At 37.8% G+C, this 24,697-nt stretch overlaps 2 protein-coding genes across 4 annotated transcripts; both read left to right on the top strand.

Annotated features, from left to right (window-relative positions):
- The first annotated feature begins 440 nt into the window (after positions 1–440).
- On the top strand, positions 441–12,826 carry LOC124261617. Of its 3 annotated transcripts, none has more exons than XR_006894378.1 (5): positions 441–501; positions 6,882–7,005; positions 9,176–9,280; positions 10,592–10,639; positions 12,187–12,821. XR_006894378.1 is itself a non-coding variant. In XM_046695958.1 (3 exons), the coding sequence occupies exons 1-3, from the start codon at positions 9,253–9,255 to the stop codon at positions 12,741–12,743; spliced, it is 633 nt and encodes a 210-aa protein (XP_046551914.1). In that variant the 5' UTR covers positions 9,149–9,252; the 3' UTR covers positions 12,744–12,826. The 3 variants fall into 3 exon arrangements, 1 of the variants encoding a protein (XP_046551914.1); XR_006894377.1 differs by having other exon boundaries at positions 9,146–9,280; XM_046695958.1 differs by lacking the exons at positions 441–501; positions 6,882–7,005 and having other exon boundaries at positions 9,149–9,280; positions 12,187–12,826.
- Positions 12,827–15,021: 2,195 nt separating this feature from the next.
- On the top strand, positions 15,022–16,614 carry LOC124261689. Its single transcript, XM_046696043.1, has 3 exons — positions 15,022–15,399; positions 15,589–16,068; positions 16,390–16,614. The coding sequence occupies exons 1-3, from the start codon at positions 15,037–15,039 to the stop codon at positions 16,612–16,614; spliced, it is 1,068 nt and encodes a 355-aa protein (XP_046551999.1). The 5' UTR covers positions 15,022–15,036.
- Positions 16,615–24,697: the final 8,083 nt, after the last annotated feature.

The raw sequence follows: 24,697 nt of genomic DNA, 5'->3' as shown, positions 1-24,697 counted from the left end.
TTACATATGACTTGATAAATAGTTGTCATTACGTGCGGTATGCATGTATTACAGTTACAGTTCTCTACCTCAAAATGTCTCAACCAAGTCAGCGAGCCTGACCACCCGATCCCGTTAGTCGCCTCTTACGACAAGCATGGGTTACCGAAGATCAATATTCTAACCCGGATCTCAGCGGGTGAAACCGTTTTAAGAAACCGGTTGCGGAGTAATGGACGTAAGCAAATACCTATGCACTACTTTGCGCATTCCAATGTATGAAAGTCCTTGAATGTTCGTGAATAAACTAACGTTATGTCACAATGTGACTTAGTTGCTCTGGGACTATTATAAAGTGTTTAAAAAATCTCGTAAAAATGAATGATCTCGCGTGATTGTAAGAAAGAAGTAGTTCCGGATCAACATGACCTCATGGCGTGACCAATATTATTCAGTCAGAGCGTTCGATGCAGGGGTACACGGATCTACCTTGGTACACACAACACGGGTGCTGTTCGTTAGGTAAGTTTCCATCTGTTCACCGCATGGATTATCGATTAAGAATTAAATTTCTCTTCGAAGGCACATTCCCTTAATAAACTCAAACAAGTAAAAGTTAATTCTGATAACTTTTAACCCCATATTTTGCACCATTTCATGCACATAGTGTGACTCAGAGCACATTCTCGAGGAAAAACCATTGCGCTGTCCTATGAGGTATAGGAAAATTCTCCATCAGGACAATTCCCCACATGACATTTCCCCATCTTGACATTTCCCCACACCTGTTTTAACTCCTAGACGAAGCCTACAATGAATAATTTGACAAAATCGACTTCCCTAATTCAGATCAAATCCAAATGAATATCCTCCTGACTTGGGGGTTACTTTTTCAGTAAATGTTTTTTGGGATTGCATCATTTTGATGTTACTAGGAGGCTACCTGTACTGTACTGTACTACTGAGGTAAAATCTGTTAACATGTAATACTTCACGTACATGCTTAGTTTGACCTTTTTGCATATTTGTGAACAGCATGATGTTAGGGTGAGTGACAAAGGAAACACTGTACTTGTGTACAATGAAACTTTTTGTACTGTACTGTGTACTACCGAGGTAAAATCTGTAAACATGTAACACTTCATATACATGCTTAGGTTTTGACCGTTTTTACATATTTGTGAACAGCATGTTATTTGACAGTGAGATCAAAGAAACACTGTACTTGCATACTAAGAAGTTACCTGTACTGTACTACTGAGGTAAAGTCTGTAAACATAATTCTGGGAATGTTAACATGAAATTTTTTTTTATGTCATTTGCTAAAGCATTCCAAAGGTCTACTGTACTTAGTAAAAATGATATTGAATGAAGGGTAGTTTTTACGCGAATATTTTGTAAATTTCGTTAATTTCTCAATTTGTACGAATTACTGGCCGAAACGTTGTCTGGGACAAGATTACATAAATAAAAAAACATCTGGTGCTTTACCGTTTATCATTTTATGAAAGAGGGTTAAATTTTCTCTCAATAAGGGGTATGAAATTAGTTTCTGCATATAATTTGTTATGACTTGTACCTCTTGTTGCCCCGCAGATTGTCCTGAATGCATCTAGTTGTAATTATCCCAAACATGACTACAATAATCAAATAGCGGTAATATAAAAGACTGATACATAATCTGAAGTGATCTACGTGAAAAACGGTATTTCAAACTTCTCAAGCAATTTATCATAGGTGTAACTCTAGCTAAAATACTATTAATTTGAGCAGCCCAGTTAGCATCCTTTTGAAATATAAGACTGAATAACTCGGGTTTAGGACTAGATAGCAATCCATTTTCTGCTAAATTGAATTGTTTCCGTTTTTTCCGGATTGAACTTCACCTGCCATTTATTTGCCCATATTAATATTCTTTGTGAGTCGTCATTGAGACTGTTTGCTGTAAAAACTGGATCTTCTATTATTACAAACAATGATGTGTCATCAGCAAAAATACGTATGTTACAATCAATATTATCAACGAGGTCATTAATATATATTAAGAACAGCAAAGGTCCTAAAACTGAACCCTGAGGAACACCTTCCAACACAGGATTAAATTCAGAGTTATATCCATTTATAAGTGCCTTCTGAACTCTGTCATGTAGATAACTACCTCGCCATTCTATCAATTTACCACTAATTCCAAAATGACTGTAATTTATTTAAAAGTCCTCTTTGCCATACTATATCAAATGCTTTACTTATGTCACAGAACACTGCTCTTACTTCTTTACCTTTGTCTAAAGCACGTGCAATAAAATTGTACAAATCCATTAACTAATAAGTTGTAGAATCGCCAGAAATGAATCCTGATTGCATTGTACTAATGATATTATTATCTCTAAAATAATTAAACAAATATTTATGAACACACTTTTCGAAAACTTTAGATGCACAACTGGTAAGGGCGACGGTCCTGTAGTTACCACATTCATTTACTCAACCCTTATTATGCAAGGAAATTACTGATGCTTATTTCCATATCTTAGGGAATACAGCTGCGTGAAGCGACTTATTAAAAATCTCAGAGAGGGGCAATGATAATTTAGTAGCACTTAGTTTAAGAAACGTATTTCCAATTCCGTCTGGGCCAGTAGCTTTTCTATTGTTTAAGGAGAGTGATATGTCTTGGACGTCGCGTTGTGATAATTCAATACAATCTAGTTTACTTTCTGTTATCATAGTTGGGGGAAGGAAGGGGTGGTCTGGATCTGGAACTGTCGATTGTCTGACAAAGAAGTCTTTTAAAATATTTGCTACTGATTCTGGATCATCATAGATTTCATTAGCATGTGATACGGGTGGAAATGATACAGATGTTTCCTTTTTTCTAACATAAGATTTTATCAAACACCACCATGTCTTACTATCACAATTTTCATTGATAATATTATCCAATTTAGAAACATATATTTCTTTTGATTTCTTTATAACTGATACCACTTTAATTCGTAAACTTCTAACAGTTCCCAGCCAGTTGACGAATTACGTCGTTTGGCAAGTTTATGTTTGCGATTACATTTACGAATTAGTTTTCGTATTTCAGCTGTCACTCATGGTTTATCTCTGTTTCTAACTGTTACAGTCTTATTTGGGATAAATCTATCGCAAGTATCTAATAAAAATCGGTAAACCTGTTTCACTAATTAAAGACTGACTGACTGACTGACTGAGTTTAGTTTTACGCCGCTTTTAGCAATATTCCAGCAATATCACGGCGGGGGACACCAGAAATGGGCTTAACACATTGTGCCCATGTGGGGAATCGAACCCGGGTCTTCGGCGTGACGAGCCAACGCTTTAACCACTAGGCTACCCCACCGCCCCCACTAATTAAAGAATCAATGTCGGTTATATCCAACATTCTTTCCAATTAACCTGATCAAAATAAGAGAATAATCCTTCTAAGTCTAATACTGAATAATTAAAGCATGTGGTAGGTGGTTTTCAGCTTTTCAAACTGACGAAGACTGGGCAATGGTCACTACATATAGGGTCAGTCACGCCAGAAGAACATACATCATTATAATTTGTGACAAAGATTAAGTCAATTAATGTTCTAGTGTGTTCCGTGATCCTAGTAGGTTCAGTTATGATCTGTCTGAGGCCATAAGTTGCTTGTAAATACTCTATACGCTGTTTATGACAACCGAGATAGTCAATAATAATTATAATCTCCAACAACAATCATATCTAAATCCAAGTCTGCTGCATTACCTATCGACACTTCAATTTTAATCCTAATACGCATTGCTGTAATCAGCAGGATAGAAAGTGCCAACTAAACGATGCTTATTTTTACTTGAAATTTTCACCCAGGGAGCCTCTAGCCCCACTACCGATAAAGTGATCATACGTTTACAAACTCCACCTCTCCTTGTAAATCTTCTCTAAATGGTTTGTTAAAACCTGGTATTAAAATATCATCATCTGAAATACCAGAATTTAACCAGGTTTCTGTAACACAAACTACATCACAGTCTTTGAATTCTATTCCTATAATATCAACCTTATAATATAGAACACACTTTATGGATAACAACTTCTTTTTATTCGTGAGTGCGACGTTTCGATACAGATTCTTGTACCGTTGTCAAGCATAATGGACCATGAAGAAGGGGGAAGTATATATATGCTGGATGATATTATGAAATAATATCAACCTTTTCTCTTAGACTGCGTACATTTAAATGTACTACGTTCAAGTTTGACTGATTGAATATCGAAGGTCCCGGATTTGGGTCAACATCCCCACAACAAATCAAAAACATGATGAACACTTGTATACCCCTTTCACCAAATATAAAGGTGAACATTATAAGTATTTATATCTTATTTGTTCTTTGAGGTGAGGTGAGGTGAGGTGAGGTGAAATTGGGTTTAACGTCGTGCTTGAGAATATTTCGCTCATATGACGACGTGCATGCGTGTGTATGTGTATGTGCGGCTGCTTGTACTAGCCCAGACTTAAGCTGGTTTTATAGTGCTAGCTCACTGAGATACCATGCCGCAGTGAAGCATGAATACCCCACTCAGACACATTATACTGACTCCGAGTCGACCAGTCCTTGTTGTACCCAATAATGCCGAGCGCCAGGCAGGGACCAACAAGTACCATATTTTAACGTCTTTTGGGTAATGGGGCTTTCTTGTAGGAAGGATCCCAAATATACTTATAGAATGGGCCAGAATTACTAAAATGTACAATAAATACAATTTATTAAAATATATTTCACGTTTACATGTCTATGTCGTTGATTTTCCAAAAATGAATTGTATGACAAACACTGCACGGCATACTGAGAAGATACGACGGTAGAACTGCACTGGGTGTCGAAGTTATATTATTGGTAAAGACATGTACTAGTGGCTTTTCGAATGGTCGTGTGGTTGTCAGTGATGAGCTGATAATCTTTGCAGGAATAAACAAATATCCGATCTTAGATCTAAACATTCCGAAATTAGCCAGCTATTACGACTGTCAGTTGCTATGACTACCAAGCGTGGTAGATCACTTGGTACGATCTAGTAAAGTCAAGTAACATATGTTATATTTGGGATTACTCTTTCTCTGTAAAGTACTTATGCTACTGCTCTTGTTAGGTTGAGTCCCGTCCGGGATTCGAACCAACAATCTTAGAGTCAGCCACTTAATCAGCCCTCTAACCCAAGTCTTCCACGTCTAAAGGATGCCTGTATGGAAGTTAAGGTGACAGAAATTAAGAAAAAATGACTCAAAGATCCAAGAAAAAATGTAAAGTTGACAGAAAATGAATGTTGTTTTTCAACTATTTCACAACTATATTCAACTATTTTGGAATTACTTGTGTATATTCCAAATATTCTGCCAATACAGACATGTTTAGAAACAGACATTTCATATTTTGAAAACAATTAACAAGTATAGAACTATTTAACCATTTTATTCAAATGTCATGATTACTCATAAGAAACGAAACATTATTAGCATTTGATAGATGCCTAGCCTGATAGAAAATAATGTGACACTATGGACTGGAATAATTTCAAGGTCACTCATCTAGATTCACACTGCATTATCTGAGAGTCTCAAAATTGTCAAAAGAGGTTCTGCTACACCATGTTGATGACAAGCATTTCCAATTCAAGAATGCGTCCAAAATAAAGTATAGGACTTTAATTCGTTTACAGCTGTATATACTACACATGCGCGTTTCTCTATAGACAATGTATTGATTGACCACCAGATGTTCAAATGAATCTGAAGCTCTGTTACAGTTTGTGTTGCTCTTGATGTCAATGGTAACTGTGGTGATACAGAGATCTACTCGTCCATCTTTCTCCTCTGAGCATGTGAATCTCATCCAACTGCAAAGATTCATAGCACATGGGACAACACATATAATATACTTCTAATGTATTTACAGTCCATTACAATGCTGACATCAAGACATTATTGATAAATGGAGCATGTTTAACTGAACAAATAAACAAATGCTAAATGGGGTTGTAATGATAAAGCTCTTATACAGTCTACATTTATTAGAATCAAACATTGCATGTATAAATAATCATTATTTACAGACTTTCAAATTATTATTGAACATGCTATACATTATTTTTATTAGAATAAAACAAGAACTTTCAATGCACAACGAGTTTTCTTCCAAGTAATTCAAAATTCCAAGATACTAATTTTTGTTTACACAAACCCCAATAAAATGTGTTTGCACAACTTAGAAGTATTTACAAGCACGTCACGAAAGAGCCAACATGTGCATACATGTGTTTTGTCCAATCTCCTTTGGTAACAGTATTTGTTTTTACATTGATGATTAATATACTGAAAGGGTTCAGGGTGAACTGAATGGATATTTGCTATGATGAATAACGTAAGTGATCATACATTTATTCACAACTGCAAAATCCTCTTTCCCCTTTTTACTATGAAATATCAAATAGAATTTAACGATTCATGCATCCAAGTCCAAGTTTTTTGTAGCCTGTTACATGTAATGGTTGACATCAGGACATTCCCCATGTCACACTGCTATCGCCTTTGCCGTTGTTTGTCACTAGGAGTAGTAAACAACGTAAGGTCTCGCGTTGTCCGGTGACCTACTTACAGGCCACATTACCATGCTGACATGTATTTCCCGACGACATTGTATTCTCGAGGAAACGACAGCTTTACGTTGCACACAATGGCTCGCCTGACGCATGTCGGCATGTAGATAAGAAAAGAGCTATTTGTATCATTGACTGATATGGTGTGTTTTGAATGATCATGTTTCCTATCATTCAAATGGGGCGGTGGGGTAGCCTAGTGGTTAAAGCTCACTCCTATCATTCAACACACTGCATTTACTGATTTTCAGATTAAACATTGACTAGAACACTGGATACGGAATAGACGTTTCTTTTGCTTGATCAACCCATAAACAACTATCAACACGCTGGATTCTGTATCAAAGAAGGCAGGCATACCGGTGAAGGCGCTAGGTAAGAGCACGGGGCGATACTACAAATCATAAGTGAAGAATGATGATAATTTTATGGATTTCACAACCTCATTATTCTGTGAAAGACGACGCTTTAACATTGATTCTAAAGCAAAGCAAGTGATACATGAGAACAAATTTGAGAGAATATACATGAGTTGTTATTAGGATAGATTGGGGATGAGTTGTATATCCAATAGATGAGGTTGGTGTACACGTACAAAGCTTGTATAAGAGATGGAGTAGGTTGATAGGAAGCCAGTTAGGTGACGTACAACGATAGAGTTAGAACAACAAGGAGAGTTGTATGGATATACACCTTCTTTAATATGATATGAGCGACGTTTCGGTGTAGCTACTAACACCGTTATCAAGCAAATGATGTACAATACTACATGCAAGGTATATTTATATACATAGTAAAGTTGAACAGTAAGTGATGATGTTTACACAATTAATGAGGTAGATGTACAAGGTGGTGGATGTTTACACAAGAGGCCAATAGTTACACAAACATAGTAAGCTATGGGGGATTAAGGGGGGAAGCCAGTGATATGACAGACAGCAGAATAATAGGATTAAGATTGCTTGGTGATGAGTTGGTTGTCGGCAGTGGGGATGTAATATCCTTGGTCTCTGTTCATGCCCGGTTGGAGTCTCTTGATGTGAATGGCTTCTAGTAGCTTTCTGATCTTGTAGTGGGTGTGATTGCTGGTGAGTACATCTAGTATTGTACATCATTTGCTTGATAACGGTGTAAGTAGCTACACCGAAACGTCGCTCATATCATATTAAAGAAGGTGTATATCCATACAACACTCCTTGTTGTTCATCACACCACCTTCTAAATGCCACTTAAACAAGTGATAGAGTTAGAGATTAACCAAATGATTGGAATCCAGTTGAATGTTTGTACAATAGATGAGGTTGATGTACACAGTTGATGTAACAAGTTAAGTATGGTTGGTTGAAGGCAGAGCACATGATGTACACAAGAAAAGTTAATTATAAATTATTGATAACACAATTTTCATGTGATGGTGGGCATTAGGAATGTTAGTATCCTTCATCTCTGTTGAGGGTGGGCCTATCTTCTTCATATGTGCTGCTTCCAAAAGTTTGAGTTGTGTAGTCTGCCTGGTTCTTTTCTATGTTGGTGTTGTCCCAGTTGTGATTTGGTTGGGCTTTGGTGTGGTCGGCAATGGCTGATTTGGAATCGTTCCTCCTAACTGAAGCCTGGTGTTCCTTGTTCCTGAGTGTGATCGGTCAACATAGGAATCGCAGAAGTCACATTCTATGTGACTGAGGGGTCTGGCTTCTGGGACAATCTAGGTCTTCCTGTGGACTGTGCAATTTTCGAAGGTTACAAAAACAAGCGAAAATCTTAGGGAAGAAAATGCATCACTATCAGAACATACCTACATCTTGCCTGACTATATGGCGTAACGTACATATCATTTGAAAATCGAAGGTTCAGCATGGTTAACAGTTTGATGTGAAATTATAACAACTGTCTCCAAAAACAGGTACTGATTATTTCATAATTAACTGATTAGGTTTCTGTTGGATATATAGCTTTTGATTAGCATTGGGTGTGTTGATAACTGTGATCTAATTTCTGTCATAATTCTAAACGTCAACCTTTATTTACCTGGAGACATCGATATCAGTCATTGAGTGCAAAGGTTGCCTCCACCAGTTTTGAACGATTGTACAGGAAGTCCTTGTCTTGTGGGCAAGTTAAGGTATACATTCAGAGGAGTCAAGTCAAAACCACCTATCAAATTCTTGAGACAACATGTTTTTTTCGGACTAAAAGGTTTACTTGATTCTCGATATGCTATCGGTTCCACATCGAGGTGGCATCGAATAAACATTGACGGAAACTTGGAAACTACGGAACTTTGCCCACCCACAGGAACTCTGTCCACCACAATCTTTACAGGGGAGGAAGGCAAAAATGTATATTGTGGGCAAAAGTCCAACAGCCCCCGACCCACCCAATTAAAATTGTGATGGGCAGAATTCCTGTGGGCAAAGTTCCGTAATTTCCAAGTTTCCTGAATTCCACCTAGTTTGACAACTCATCTATTGTTCGGCACACCAAAATAATTTCAATTTAGTGTTTATCTGTATTTCAGGAACAAATTGCAAGAATGCAAGTGTTCCAGCGGCCCTACACTTGCAGTGTGGACAAACAGGTGGAGTTTCTGAACGTTCGAACGTCGCAGCAGACAACCTAGGAAATATGGTTAGCAGTAACCAAACACTACAAGGTATGCATTGCGTCACTAAATCATCAGGGCTTGGGATATATTGGAGATAAACATATACAAATACATGAAAGTATTCTTATAAGTTGGTGTAGTAATACAATACAAATCTCATGGATAACAACTTCTTTATTCGTTTCTCACGACGTTTCTGACCTTGTTAGTGAACAATAAGGTATAGAAACATATATACCAAGCCATATATTTGATTTGCATGCATGTAACGGATGTATTTTATGCATTCCAGCTTCTACACCTGTTGAAATGCATCGCGGTACAATGACTACTGTCGTATCGATACTATCTGTGTTTGTATGTGTGCATTTCAAAGGTTACAAAAACAAATGGAAATCGTATGGAAGAAAATGCATCAGTATCAGTATCATTTAAAAAGTCTATGGCTTTTGATTAGCATTGGGTGTGTTGATAACTTGAATCTGATCTCTGTCATATTTCTGAACGTCAGCGTTTATTTACTTGACAGTTATCCATGAATATGATTCAAATTTTTTGTGAATTCGGAATCTCATTATTACTTACTGATGGAATAAAATTGTTAAAATAGCACACCAATGGAAGGTTGTCCGACTCGGGGCGTTGCCAAACTTTCATATCTACAATATTATCTAATTGCCATTGCTCGTAGGGGTCTAATCTATTTTTAAGGCCGATTTATGTTACACGCGACCCATATGACGGCGCTTTGTAAATAAGACCAGACATCTCAGTGATTAACCATGTGAATACCTATCCACGCAGCCTGGGTACGACTGCACGCAATCAGCTTGTCACTGTACCTTTCCACACTGTCCTTTTGGTGAAATGTTGCGACGGGTAAAGGATACTGCGCAGTAAATGTATCCCAGAATATATATGAAGTCTGCTGTATGTAAACTTTGCATGTTTGTCATACTCAGCAATATTCCATCCATGTGGTGGCGGTCTGGAAGCAATCGAGTCTGGACTAGACAATCCAGTGATCAACATCATGAGCATCTTTCTACGCAGTTGGGATACAATGACATGTGTCAGCCAAGTCAGCGAGCCTGACCGCCCGATCCAGTTAGTCGCCTCTTACGATAAGCACGGGTTACTGAAGACCAATTATAGCCTGAACCCGTTAGTTGCCACGTACGGCAAGCATGGGTTGCTGAAGATCAATTCTAACCCGGATCTTCACGGGGCGCATGCATTGTGGAATCTTATATTGTTACCCATCAGTAGCGGCAAACAAACTTGTGTATGTATGTATAGTGTGTGACATGACATATGTTTCATTTGCATGCCTCTAATGGATTATTTTATGCATTCCAGATTATAAAGAGTTTAACTTCAATTTCTATCCCAAGGAGACAGTATCAGGTATGTACACACGATGCCGCCATCTACCAAAGTGACACTGATTACCTTGCTAGAACATTCAGACTGAATGTAGTTAGGAATATTCAACACGTTGTCTCAAATCGCATGGTAAATGTGATAGTTATACTCTAAATGATTAATGCCATAGTTAGTGTTTATAGTTACAACAGTGGTGAAATATGACATTTTTTCAATGACTAATGTCGTATCGCTACTATCTTTATTAAGAAAAATAGTTTTTGTGTGCAAATCAAAATTTACAAAAACAAACGAGAATCTCATGGACGAAAATGCATCAGTATCAGAACATACGTATGTCTTAAATGTCTCTATGGCGTTACTTAATATCGTTTCTAAGATGCCTAGCGGTTAGAACAATCGAAAAAAAAATACATTATCAGACAATAAAGGTATAGTTTTTTGATGACGTAACAATTGAATGACGTTATCCCGTCACTGCGCCATTCTAGTGTGCCCCCCTCGTAATCGAACCATTTTACATTACGTCACAATGTAAGCGACGTCACGATGCATGTCAGTTGTCATCGCCTCGTACGGCCTCCTACAGTAAACTACACCGTTGCATCCAGTTTCTTGGTTTGCTGTTGCTTCACGCAGCTAACATCACTGGTGGAAACATTACGTTTATGTTTTACGACGGTTAAAATGTGTCATTTCGACTCACAAGTTTTCAGCGACACGGTAACGTTCGTAATGTTTACATTCCCACAATGCAATTGTGGAATGTCGCTTGACTACTCAACTTCCTCTGGATGTACTGATCTAAACTTACGCTGGTAGTAGAAATGCAACGTTCATATTGCCCCATATGGTTTACGTTAATGACAGATGTAATTAAAATAATTCAGAGAAGATATTTAATCCGAAAGTAAACCGTCATCAAACTGTTATCATTTGTTTTTTTCTGGTAACGTTCGTCTTAACGTAGGGGGCAGACACATCAATAGAACAGCGCGCCAGTTAGCCCTGTGCGAGGATTCTTAATTTAGGTCACCGACACCGTCGTTTGTTTTCTGCCTTAAAATTAATCGTAATTATCTTTAGAAAGTATTAAATTTGGCATCTTAGAAAAGAAATACACTTCGCCCTACCACCATGTATAGTGTAATAAAACACACTTTCGCCCTGAACTATTATAACGTTAAAGCACTCGGACGCAAGCGTCCTCGTGCTTTAACTATAATAGTTCAGGGCAAAAGTGTGTTTTATTACACTATACATGGTGGTAGAGCGAAGTGTATTTCTTAATTAAAAGTCTGTTTTGCAAATCGAGGGTTCAGCATAGTAAATGAATGATTAAGGGTCTGGTGCATTGTGTGTGTATAATTATTTTTGACACAGTTTGATATGAAATTATATGACCAAACACTCTTTCCAAACAGGCCTTGATTATTTTATGATCGACCGATTAGGTGTCTGTTATATAGGTATATTATATATAGCATTGGATTAGCATTGACTGTGTAGATAACTTTAATCTGATTTCTGTCATATCTCTGAACGTCAACCCTTATTTACCTTGACAGTTGACAGAAGAGAGCAAGACATACCACCTGATGACAGATGTCTTGGTCCAAACGAAACCGTATGTGGGCATATGGCAACGCCTCGGGATTCAGATAGCTTTCCAAGTACTGGAACACTTGAACCTACGGTTCAGGAAGTTACTGAAAAGATCGATCGCATGTCATGTGAGGATATAAACCTACAGGAAAACAATCGCCTGAAAATACAATTGATCGACATCGGAATGCCTTACCGAATGAAAGCTAAACATAATATTGAAATAATTGTGTTAATTGCTGAAAAAATTCCATTGGAAATTTATAAAATTCATTCCTTTCTGCACATGAAACTTGACAACATTCCAAATTTTATCGCTCCTTGTGATAAACCAGTAAAATACATAATTTCCCATGCTGCAAACCCACTCTCTGTTGACGTTGATCTGTCAAAATTAGACAACTTGAATGCATCACTTCGGTTATTAACAAAGCAGTCCGTTGACTATATTGTATACATAGCCATATGTCAACCAGAAACAATGGTGGACATATCCAAATTTCTGTTAGGTTACCTTTGAAGTTTACAGACAGATAACTGTTACTTAGAAACTAAAGTTTAGGATAATTCCCAGTTAACACAAAACAGTTTCGAAACATTTTCATAAGGTTTCAAAATAGTTTTTCAAAAACAAAATGTTTTTGGAACGATATAAAAATGTTTCACAACAAATCATAATGTTATTGAAATGTTTTCAAAATGTTATTCAAAAACGTGAAACGTGAAACTATTTCATAACATGTCATTGAAATATTTTTAAAACATTGCAGAAATGTTGTGCACGAACATGTTTGATGAAATATTGTCATCACGTTTTAAAACCATTGTGCACACATTTATGCCATATCATACAAATAATGTCTAAATCTCTGAAAAATACTGAAAATGTTTTTTGAAATGTTTTCAAAATGTTGTTCAAAAACGTCATGCTACAACGTGTTTGAAACTATTTCACAACATATTAGTGAGATGTTTTTAAAACGCTGCAGGAATGTTATGCAAGAACATGTTTAATGAAATATTGTCATCACGTTTTAAAAACATTGTGCACACATTTATGCCATATCATACAAACAGTGTGCGAAATAGCCACTGGCCCGGTAGCCCATGGCTAGTTAAAATCCAGTCGGGCTAGTAAATCTCCACAGTCACTGGCCCGACTGGCAAGTGAATTTTCATGGGATCAGAAAGCCAGGCGCCGTGCTGAGAGAGCCTGGAGACGCTTCCATCTTGAAATCCACAGGCAAATTTACGGTGTTGCGAGAAATAAAGTGACGTCTTTGATAAGGCAGGCCAAACAGATGTCACTGAACTCTCAAATCCAGGATTCAATGTCTGACACAAGATCACTGTACAGACTCATGTCCCGCCTTCTTGGTAAGGAGTTCACTTCACCACTGCCGAAAACAGACTCTCCCGAGGTGTTGCCTAACCGGTTCCAACAATGGGGTTCGCCGCCTAACTAATCCGCTTCCAGGGGGCGCGGGTGTACTATCGGTTATTGTGGCGCTGATCTTGTACTGGTTCATTATGGCCTATGCGCTGCGCCAACGTTGCGCCAGTCACCGTGCAGAACTCAGAGGAATCGAGAGCGGAAACCAAGCTCGGTTACTACTGACGCGATATGGCTGCAACTTACGAAGCGCTCACAGTTCAGAAGTTAAAGCAGGAGCTGATCAGGAGACAGGCAGCAACCACTGGCAGAAAAGACTGATCTTGTCGAAAGGTATTTATTTGCTTTGAAAGTGTAACAACAATACAACAGACCTAGAAAGCGTTTCTTATTCCATTTGTGTCTCACTGCTGACTTGTCAATGTCGGCCGTCGTATATCATGTCTTCCACTCAGATTTTTGTACGCTAGATCATATATGTAACGGTGATATTTGTATGTGTTTGATAGATACAGACCTAATACATTGGCGAATTTTTCGAACATAGTTGCATTGTCACACATTACTGCCATATCACTCAAACGGTAGGGTGTGTGCACTGTACAACCTTGGCACTTGTCACTTTGAACACGGGGCAAAGGTAGAGAAATGTCCTTATTCATTGTATGAAACATATATTTTCAACGACTCATTGTCTTAGGTCAATACATCACGGAATCAATTTCAGAAAACCGATAACTCAATATTATTCGTATTGTGGGTAATGAATATTCTTTTTCATCGATAGCTTGACACACTGTGAGAATGTTTGTTGATGTGGAGCCATGCAGGGTCTTTTAAAAGCTTTCTGATTGGTCGACGTTTTGTTGTCAGCCAATCACGAAGCCGTTCACAATCCATATTGAGATGAAACTGTCATTTCTGCACCTCGTCTTTAATGTACGAGAATAACATCATTTTTGCTTTCCTACGCATTGAGCCACATTGAACACAATCCATCGTTTACATAAACATGAATAGTCGAAAACTCCTCAGTAAATTACTTTGTATTGTTTAAACTAATACCAATTTAAAAATATTTGTGGAAAGTAATATCCCATGCAGTTTCAGCATTTATAAAAGCTATTTCTTAGTCCTAGCTGAATTCCAGAATAAACAAACTTTTGAAAGAGATAATCAACAATAAAAACCTTCTTGTAATCCATGTAATTTAATTTTCTGCACAAGTTACTAGTTATATATATATGTTTCACTTGTATAAATATTTTCATATTTCTCATATTGATCACAATAGTACTACGAGGCTTAATTTGTATTTGTATGTATCTAAACATCTTCATTCAATAATTAAATGAAATATTGTTCTGTCAGACAATATTATTTCATCAGTAGTTTGATTGATGCAGTGACATCATCAATCATGATAAACTTTTTCTACAACACAAGATATTTGTTTTGTAGACTGAAGGCATATGCTCGGAATGATGATTTCCGTGGCACTGTCATCCATCTTCCTGAGCCACTTGATGCAAGGTGGCCATCATCAGGATTTAGGCAGCTTCTCCCTAAGCATCAAAACAACCTACCTCCAATCTCCAAGGAGCTGACAGAGGGATACTTTGTTTTCCGCATGGCTGAAGATAATCAGGCTGTCAGTGACTTAAAGTCTATGGAGAAGGGGGCAAGGATGTTCTCAGCCAACAGGGTCCTCGCTTGCAGCGTGTATTTTGAGGGATCATCCACTTACTTCAGTGGAATTGTTGGTGCTTCTATGAAGAATAAGGTAATTATTTTCCACATTACTAAAAACCTCCAATATAAAAGTGTAACTCCACAGTGAATGTCTAAGCATAAATTTATAAATAGAGATCAACTTTTGATCAAAGCTATTTTGTTATTAAGTATCTAACTATCACCATTATTAATCCTAAATCATCTTTGTCACCGCTCCCTAAAACTTGTTTTTTGCAAGGTCAGCTACAACTATAAAATAAAGGTGGACAAGACAGGTGCTCCCGTTATCTCCCACTGTGAGTGTCCTGCAGGGAAGGGTCCCCATGCTACTTGCAAGCACATAGCAGCAGTCCTGATCATGGCAGAGCACTTTGTTGCAACAGGCAGTCTTCATGTGGAGAAGAGCTGCACAGAGAATCTTCAGACTTTCCACAAACCAAAATCCACTTACAAAGGTTCTCCAGTGAAAGCAGAGTCTCTACCTTCAAAGCGGAAGTGGTCAGACAAGATGTTGGAAGACCCGCGTCCACCAAAATACAGAAGGATGGCTGGCTTTGATGACCATGTTCGTAATATGATGGTAAACTTTTGCTCAGCAACTTCTGAAGACCTTGCACTGAAATATTTACATCCAAAGGCTGACCTACAGACTGCAGTGAAGGACCATGACTATCTGGACAAGCCCTTTTCAGAGTACTGGGTTGATAGGGCATTGCAGGTAAACATAACACTTGTAACCAACAGTAATTACTCCAGACATGATCAGAAACTGGAATTAGCACTGATAAAGTTCATTTTTTTGTAAATTGAATGTCAACCAGATTAAATTTGAGAATGTTATTTCGCATTTAAAGCCACTATCATGCTAACTGAAAACTTAAATAGTTTATGTTTGCACAAGCAGCAGCATGTTATAAAGCTACTAAGTGATGTGAACTTTGATGGTAATCATAAGTAACTGATATAGCCTTAAACTGTATGAAGCTATCTTTACAACTTTAACAATAGTGTTTACTAAATTGATTTTATGTTTCTTCAGGTCACAGAAGATGATGCTGTCCAGATAGAGAAGAGTACCAGGGACCAAGGCAATAATCAAAGATGGCATAGGGAGAGGAAGTGGCGACTAACAGCATCACGGTTCGGAGAAGTCACCAAAATGACAAGTAGAAGAAATAAAAAGAAACTATGTCATTCACTTTTATATGGCCAAACATGTACAAGACCTATGATACATGGTAAACAGTATGAAAAAAGCTATTAAACATTTTGAAAAATTGCATGGGATAAAGACTAAGAAAGCTGGATTTTATATTGATAGAGACATACCTTTCTTGGGTGCAACTCCAGATGCAATCATAGATGACAATTGTTTGGTTGAAGTGAAATGTCCTTATGCTGGGCGTGATGATATGATCAAACCAGGCAAGAAATTTCCATATCTTTTGTATGATTCCACAGGGAAGATTTGTTTGAATCAAAGAAGTAATTATTATCATCAGATTCAAGGACAATTGTACATTGCCAAACGAAAATGTTGTTTTTTTGTTGTGTACACTTTCTGTGATATGTTTGTTGAAAAGATTGATCTTGACCATGACTATTTTCAGCTTTCTATGCTCCCAAAACTAGAACTTTTTTACCAACAGCATCTTAGACCTTACATTGCATCTGTCTTGTAAAATCCTGTATCCACACACGTTTTGATACACTGCTGGTGTCATAAAACAAAAACAAATAATCTTGGTCATTCTGTATTATTGACTTTATTGACATGCTCTTGACATGATATCTCTATTTACACAGTTAAGTATAGTAGTTCAGACTTAAGGATCTTAACAAACAATATTTATTCAGTAACTGCACAAAGTCTACATTAAGTGTTGCACTTCATTACATTTTGTTGTATAAATACATGATTTTACATGTAAATTTCCCAAGTTTGAACACATACTTACAAAACTTAACACTGACAGATTCAGTAGTAACAGAGTAGATTGTGCCTCTGACATACTTCAGGTCCATAACCTATCCAGGATTTACTGGATGCAGATTCCTGCATCCTATGAGCATAAAAATGACAAAGGATGCAAAGAAAATTAATATTGCTTCCAAGGGGAAGCAGAAAGAGTCCTAATACTTTTTGTAAAATTTCAATCAAGTAGCAAGAAGTTATTACAGAGTCTGCTACTAGCCGGGTTATGTATTATTTGCAATTTAATGTACTGTAACAATGTGATGACCAAGATGCACAATGCAATAACAGTAACTGAATTACAACAATATTACAACATTAATAATAGCATTAATAATAATATTTAGGTGTCTGGTACCCCCATTTTGTTGTCCAGGACCCCTGAAAATTTAAGAGTATGACTACCAGGGACCTTCAAATACAGGGCGGTGTTCTCTTTTTGCATGCACATATTGTTTAGGGATGAAAATTACTGGATTAAAATTACTAACCCTTACAACACTTGGGATTAAAGCTATAGTCTGTAGTAGAAATGCAAGTATGCCAGCAATTGCAGGTAAACAGTAACGTTTATCACATCTTGTTTAATGCATATGGCCATACACAAATTTTACTGATATTGCATGTAACATCATATGCATACACAATATTGCATTTATACAAATATTTGAAAATGAATTATCTGACAAATATGATGAAATTTTTAATCAGCAATTTACATTTCATATACAAATATGAGTCTTTTGAAAATACGGTGACATAGATGTCACACCAGAAATAGATATTTTGTGCACTGAGCAGTATACGTAAATATATACCATTGTATAATTTGTTTCATACGACAATAACCACACTCAGTCACAATCCCACCTGATGAGAAACGTCATGACCATAAACAACTGGTGAGATGGTACCAGTTAAGACTCTAAACTTGCATACTTAACTCTGGGCACCCCAGGAATTGGGAACAAAGTGAACATGTGCCTGTCATTGTAGAATGACTTCTGGTAAACTAAATTGCTGTTTTATAACCCAATGCCACATGTCATATTTGATTACTTTTAATGACTGCGTTAACTAATCATTATAAACTGTGTTCAGTGTGGTGGGTTAGTGAGCCTGGAGGTCAGTGGGAAGTGAACTCCACTTACTTGAACAGACTCTGATTGTGCAGGCACTAGACTGTTAATCCTAATCTGCTTATAGCCAATTAAAGTGCAGGCAGACAGAGAATACACCAATACAGGACTGAAGGAAAATCCCTGCCTATGATAGGTGAGGATCATGATCGCATGCAATAAAAAAATCTAACATAAATCTGTATCATTAATGCTACCATGATGCCTCATTTTGAAGTTGATATGTTCACAATATCACAATCCTTTCTTTGAAGTTATCACTTGTTCAAGTTTTACTTATTAAACTGGTCAGTGGCACCATATTGGTGGTAATATTGGGGGCGGGATTCACAATTGCATGTCATCATGCTCCATACCTGGATTATTGGTGTAAGTAAATATTGTAATAAAGTCGTCTTATATTTTTATCAATTTCGTTGTGGTTTTGTTTCAGTTATCTGAAAAAGGAAGGCATCAATTATTTGTCCTACTTTTCAATGATGTGATCATAGTGATATATGATATACATTTATACATGAATCTCCAGATATTTGATATATCTCTAACAACAGAGTTTTCAGTTTTCAACAGCACTGCCATTTCAAATGGTCCTTCATAAATATGGTCATGAAAAGGTATATTTTTCGTCACATTACTAATGCAATGTTTATACAAATCAAACTAAGCAGACTCATTTACAATGGAATTTCTGAAATTTGAAATGGCAAAGCAGACATACACAATTCTAGACACAAGCATTACTTTACTAGGTGGACGATTTACTTTCAGAATCTTGAAAGTTTTGCTGAGACCAATTATTCTTTCAACATGAATTCTTTTAGATGCAATTCTGCGATCTTTCACAATCTCATGAGGCTCAAGTTGGGATCTACCTTTAAGTGTTGTGGGTGTATTGACATGTACATCCTGAGCTGCAAAAAGATCTTGGACCAATATACCCCTATCTGCCATTATGCTATCTTTCTTATCAAACATGCCTACCGAGGGGTCTAGTAAGGGAGATTTTTCAATTATTTGACGGTCACTTGACGAGCCCCCAAATGAATCACTTATGAAGGAAACAGCACCTCTAGGTGTACAACCTATCATAGTCTTAATGGTATTATGGTGCTTATAGCTAGACCATGTTACACTCTGAGCATCTACATGAGATGGTTTTTTGGATAGGGTTTTCAGTGGCATCTAATATTACTCTTGTAGTACCAAACTTTTTACCAAAATCTTCAGGCATATGGTGATCAACAGTCTCTCTTGATGGCCATATTTTAACTTCTTTTAATTGAAAATACAAAAAATTTATCCATGTGATAACAACTTGTGATACTGTGGACTCTGATATATTGAAAAACAAACTCAATTCTACATCTTCCTTTGCCTGACGCAACTTCATCAAAGTTAAAAACAGTTGGTCTTTAGGTGACAAAGATACACATTGATAATTGAGCTCATAAGCAGCTGGCCCAAGTGAGTGAAAAAAAGTACATGAAATGATCATAGTTCTGAAAACCAGTATAATAATGGACAGCCTTAGAATTATTTATATACATGTCAATGCTATATTTACCCAAAAGGTTACACTGAACTTGCTCATCCTGAAATGTATTACCACAAAGGTCACTGTCACACAATGGATCATTAGTGGTACTGGTAGAAACATTAGAATCAGATGAGTCCACAACCACTTCCATCTGAACATCTTCCATGGCATCACTGGCTTCTGTCTCCCTCTGCTGGTGTTTCCTCTTGGGTCGACATGATGTCCGCGTCGTGTGAGTGAAGATGGAAGGGACAGCGTCCAGCTTCAACCGTCTCCTCTCTCCTAAAAGATAATTAAAGTGCTGAATTTAATTGTTCCAAGTTCATTGAATGTTAATGAATGATAAACATGTTAAATATTGATTGTCACTTATTGTGTAATAGCATCATTTTGTAAGAAGAAAATCAAACAAAATTGATTGTTTATTTCATTGAAAATACTTGGAAACTGACATTGAATATGGGTTAAAATCATAGGTAATATTTTTGGTTTATTCAGTTAATTTTACTATGAATAAACTGTGTGACATACTAAAAAATCTTCACATCTAAGACTTAAGATATATATATATAAATAATATGAATAAATAATAAAAATGAAGAATTAAATACATGAAAACCATTTACATATCTGTTACTCAAAGCACCTGTGTGTCCACTTTTTGTGTTCTTGGGTCCAGTTCTGGGAAAGAAACTTCCTAAATAAAGAAAAACCAACACATTGCAAAGATAAAAGCTCAATGAAGAACTCATGCAACAACAACAAGACAATGAGAAAATTCAAATTTTAACACTGAAACATTATAACCTTGCAATAAAATTCAGTATCTCATATACATTTCCACAGGCGATTATTGAGAAATAAATTGAACAATTTTTAATAAAATATGTTGCAATTAATATTTGATTGATATATGACTGTAAATTACTTTGCTAAATAATAGTGTCAATAAGTGATTACAATGTATATGCATTTATCTGTTTCGACTCTTTCTCAAATTAATCAAGCAGGATGAAATTGAAATTCTTGTATTTTGATCTACTAAATGTCGGTTTCGAATAATAATATTATAATAAACATCGTTTTCATTTGATCTGAGCATCACGCCAACATCAAAACTTCGGCCAATAAATCCAGCATTTACGCAAATTGGAATGAACTGAAAAAATGAATAACAATAATTGCAATAATTTTCAAATATTCTGCATTTAAATTATTGATCCATACCTAATAATGTCACCGTGAAGTCATCTGCTGTGAAGTGTGACTGACACACAACGTCAGTTTTTCCGGGTTGCCAAAGTTCCTTCGTCTTTGGATCGACTCGCCGCACGGCCACTCGCCACTTCAGTCGTAGATCAGAATCAGATGGGTATCTGTGTCCTCCAGAGTTAGTACAACCAGGTACAGAACAATACTGCGGCATTTTCAATGGAAAAATGTACTAATCTATACAGTGTCAGTGATGTTAAAAGCGTAGCGCTGAGAAGTATTCAACTTCCGGTTTCCCGCCTATAACCGATAGTACACGCACGCCACCTGTTGCAAAAAAATCGCCGGCGAACCCCATTCTTTACAGAGAAGATTGCCAAGATACGTGCTGGCATGATGTCTGCAGATTCTTCTGGCGAATGTGAGACCAGCACGGATACGCCCTCTACTGAACTAACTGATGATTGCTCGGAGAAACTGGTTACTTTCAATGAATTCACCTGTGATGAAGTGTTGAAAATTATCCGGAAGTCCAATCCTACTTCCTGTGACTTGGACCCTGTGCCGACATCCATCATCCTTGATAACATTGATCTTTAAATTCCGACTCTTACAAAAATCATCAACATTAGTCTTGAATATGGAATAGTGCCGTCTTCCTTTAAGTCAGCTCTAGTGAAGCCACTCCTGAAAAGGCCAAACTTAGACTTTGATCTGCTTGGCAACTACCGGCCAGTATCTAATCTCAGTTATCTTTCCAAGTTAGTTGAGCGTGCTGTATGCACACGACTTTCTGAACATCTTGATCAACATGACCTTCATGATCATCTACAGTCCGCCTACCGTAGCCATCATAGCACCGAGACTGCATTGCTGAAAGTGATCAGTGACATTCGGCTTGGCATCAATAACAAGAATCTCGCGGTCTTGGCACTTCTTGACCTAAGCAGTGCATTTGACACCATCGATCACTGCAAACTCCTGGAACGTCTGAGGTTGGAATTTCTCATCGATAAAACAGCCTTAGAGTGGTTTAAATCATACCTGTCCGATAGAAGTCAGTGTGTAATCATTGACAAGTTGTCAACTGACCCATCATATCTTACGTGTGGGGTTCCACAAGGATCCGTCTTATGACCGGTTCTTTTCACCTTGTATATAAAGGAGCTTGGAAGTGTCGTGGAAAGACATGAAGCGGACAGACATTTACACTGCTGATGACTCTCAAGTCTACAGATCCATGGAGTCAAGGCCACTTCAGGCGCACAGGGCTTTGAGTGAATTGAGCACTTGTTGTGAAGACATCAAGGCGTGGATGCATTACAACCAACTAAAACTGAATAGTGACAAGACAAGACTGCCCTAGGGCCACAGAAAAGGAGATCACAGTGTGGTCTTACATGTTTTAGGTTTACAAACATCCAAATCGCTGACAAGGTCAAAGACCTTGGTGTGATTATCGACTCAGATGTGTCACTGGATGATCACGTTTCCCATCTAGTCCAGAGCTGCTTTGCTCAGTTGCGTACTATTGGACATATCCGACCATATCTCACCACCGAATCTGCCACCACTCTTGTCCTGTCTTTAGTTATGAGCAGGATTGATTACTGTAACTCCCTTCTCCTTGGTGCCACTAAGACACAGATAAGGAAACTTCAGCGTGTGCAAAACGCTGCTGCACGTATAGTGACCCAGTCACGTAAATCTGATGACGCTCTGAAACTCCTACATTCTTTACACTGGCTGCCCATTCACTATAGGATTCAATTCAAGCTTCTGTGCCTCACTTTCCGCTGTCTGTCTGGATCTGCCCCTTCGTATCTGGCCCAGTCCCTCACACAGCACCGCCCATGTCGCTCTCTCCGTTCACAGGATAAACGTTTCCTCGTTATCCCCACTGTTAGGACTTCTACGTATGGTGAAAGGTCCTTTTCGTTTGCAGCCTCTACAGCCTGGAATCAACTACCTCAATATCTACGTGACTGTACAGAACTTTCTAATTTTAAATCTTTACTAAAGACGCACTTTTTCAGATTAGCTTATGAGTGTAAACGATAATTCATTGCATTGTTTCCATGTATCTCTCTAATCTTTTATTCTCTCCTATAGTCTGTTTGTATGTACTTCTATGTCTTGCGCTTTGAGCATGTTGTACATGGAAAACAGCGCATTACAAGCATGCTATTATTATACAAATATTTTGTAAATATATCACTCGCTCAGACTTGTTAATTTATAATACACTTTTAAATCATGCAAGATTATGGCCTGATGAAAATGTTCATCATATTAGCAGCTTAATGATGAAAGCCGTGCCATATCATACAAATAATTTGTAAATCTCTCAAGAATACTGAAAATGTTTTTGAAATGTTTTCCAAATGTTATTCAAAAACGTCATGCTATATGTTGTAAGGGGGCTGGAATAGCCCTAAAATGACGTCATCATCGAACACCTGGCTGACCTCATTTCACAGGGGTTTCAATGACCTTGTACTGAGCTGACCTTGGGATAAACCACTGTGGGCAATATTAGGCCCCCGAACAGTCCCCATGTCATTCAGACTTCAGTCGCCAGAGAGAACGCACGCATGCTCTTGACTCTATTGGTTCTGGTAGCCGTTTACCTCGAAGATAGAAAATGGAAGCCGCTCACCGTGATATCCTGAGGAAGAAGCACTCCGGTCTTGTGCAAGCTATACAGTGTGTAGAAGAGGTGGTGGACAAACTGGTACAGTTTGAAGTTCTTACCATCTTCATGAAGGCAGAGATTATCAAAAAAACCACGGACGTCCTTCGATCGGGTCAGAGAACTGCTGTCCATGTTACCTAGACGGGGACCCCAAGCTTACTTTCTCTTCTGCAAAGCGTTGATGGAATGTAGGGAGACACAAGCCATGGCATTGTTTGGGCTAGAGACTGACAAGCAGATGACAGAACTGCAGGATCCCCGTTGTCATTTACATCTGGGGGACAACGTCTTTGTGACGGCCAAGACATGGGATGGTGTACTGAACATTCATGTGAGGAAGTACGAAGTGTACCCGAGTGGCAAGGCCTACCCAACCAAGCGAGGCATCGTGCTTACCTTGAAACACTGGTTAGAAATACCAAGTGTATTTATACAGTTGATGGAAGCTGTCGGGGAAGGAAGAAATCAAGCCTATGTTCACATAGGGGCTAACGTGTATGCCACTTTGGATCCAAATGGTAGCGTGGATCTACGACAGTGGGAGAAAAATGAACAACTGGGAGTGGTACCTACGGCTAAGGGTATCATGTTGTCCAAACAACAATGGCAGAAACTGAGAGACTGTTATGATGTAATGCCAGACTTTGTGCCAGAACTAAAGGACATGCTTCCCTGTATGGCACAAGAAGATCACCAAAACCAGATGGGAACTTTAATGTGTTCCTTCTGCAACCCTAATGACTATGAATGTTGGAGTAACTGACTCTTTTTTATGGAATCAAACCACCG

Source organism: Haliotis rubra, unplaced genomic scaffold (genome assembly GCF_003918875.1).
Source record: "Haliotis rubra isolate DU_JTF1 unplaced genomic scaffold, ASM391887v1 Scf1197, whole genome shotgun sequence".
NCBI classification, from domain to species: Eukaryota; Metazoa; Mollusca; class Gastropoda; order Lepetellida; family Haliotidae; genus Haliotis; species Haliotis rubra.
Note: the sequence above shows the minus strand (reverse complement) of the source record. Positions and strands in the feature narration are given on the sequence as shown.

Bases quoted from the DNA above. Each gene is read 5' to 3' on its own strand.
- LOC124261689 (XM_046696043.1), top strand. From the start codon at position 15,037: ATGATAAACTTTTTCTACAACACAAGATATTTGTTTTGTAGACTGAAG. The intron at 15,400-15,588 runs GTAATTATTTTC...GTTTTTTGCAAG, and splicing joins GTGCTTCTATGAAGAATAAG to GTCAGCTACAACTATAAAAT. The intron at 16,069-16,389 runs GTAAACATAACA...ATGTTTCTTCAG, and splicing joins GGGTTGATAGGGCATTGCAG to GTCACAGAAGATGATGCTGT.
- LOC124261617 (XM_046695958.1), top strand. From the start codon at position 9,253: ATGGTTAGCAGTAACCAAACACTACAAG. The intron at 9,281-10,591 runs GTATGCATTGCG...TATGCATTCCAG, and splicing joins CAGTAACCAAACACTACAAG to ATTATAAAGAGTTTAACTTC. The intron at 10,640-12,186 runs GTATGTACACAC...TTACCTTGACAG, and splicing joins TCCCAAGGAGACAGTATCAG to TTGACAGAAGAGAGCAAGAC.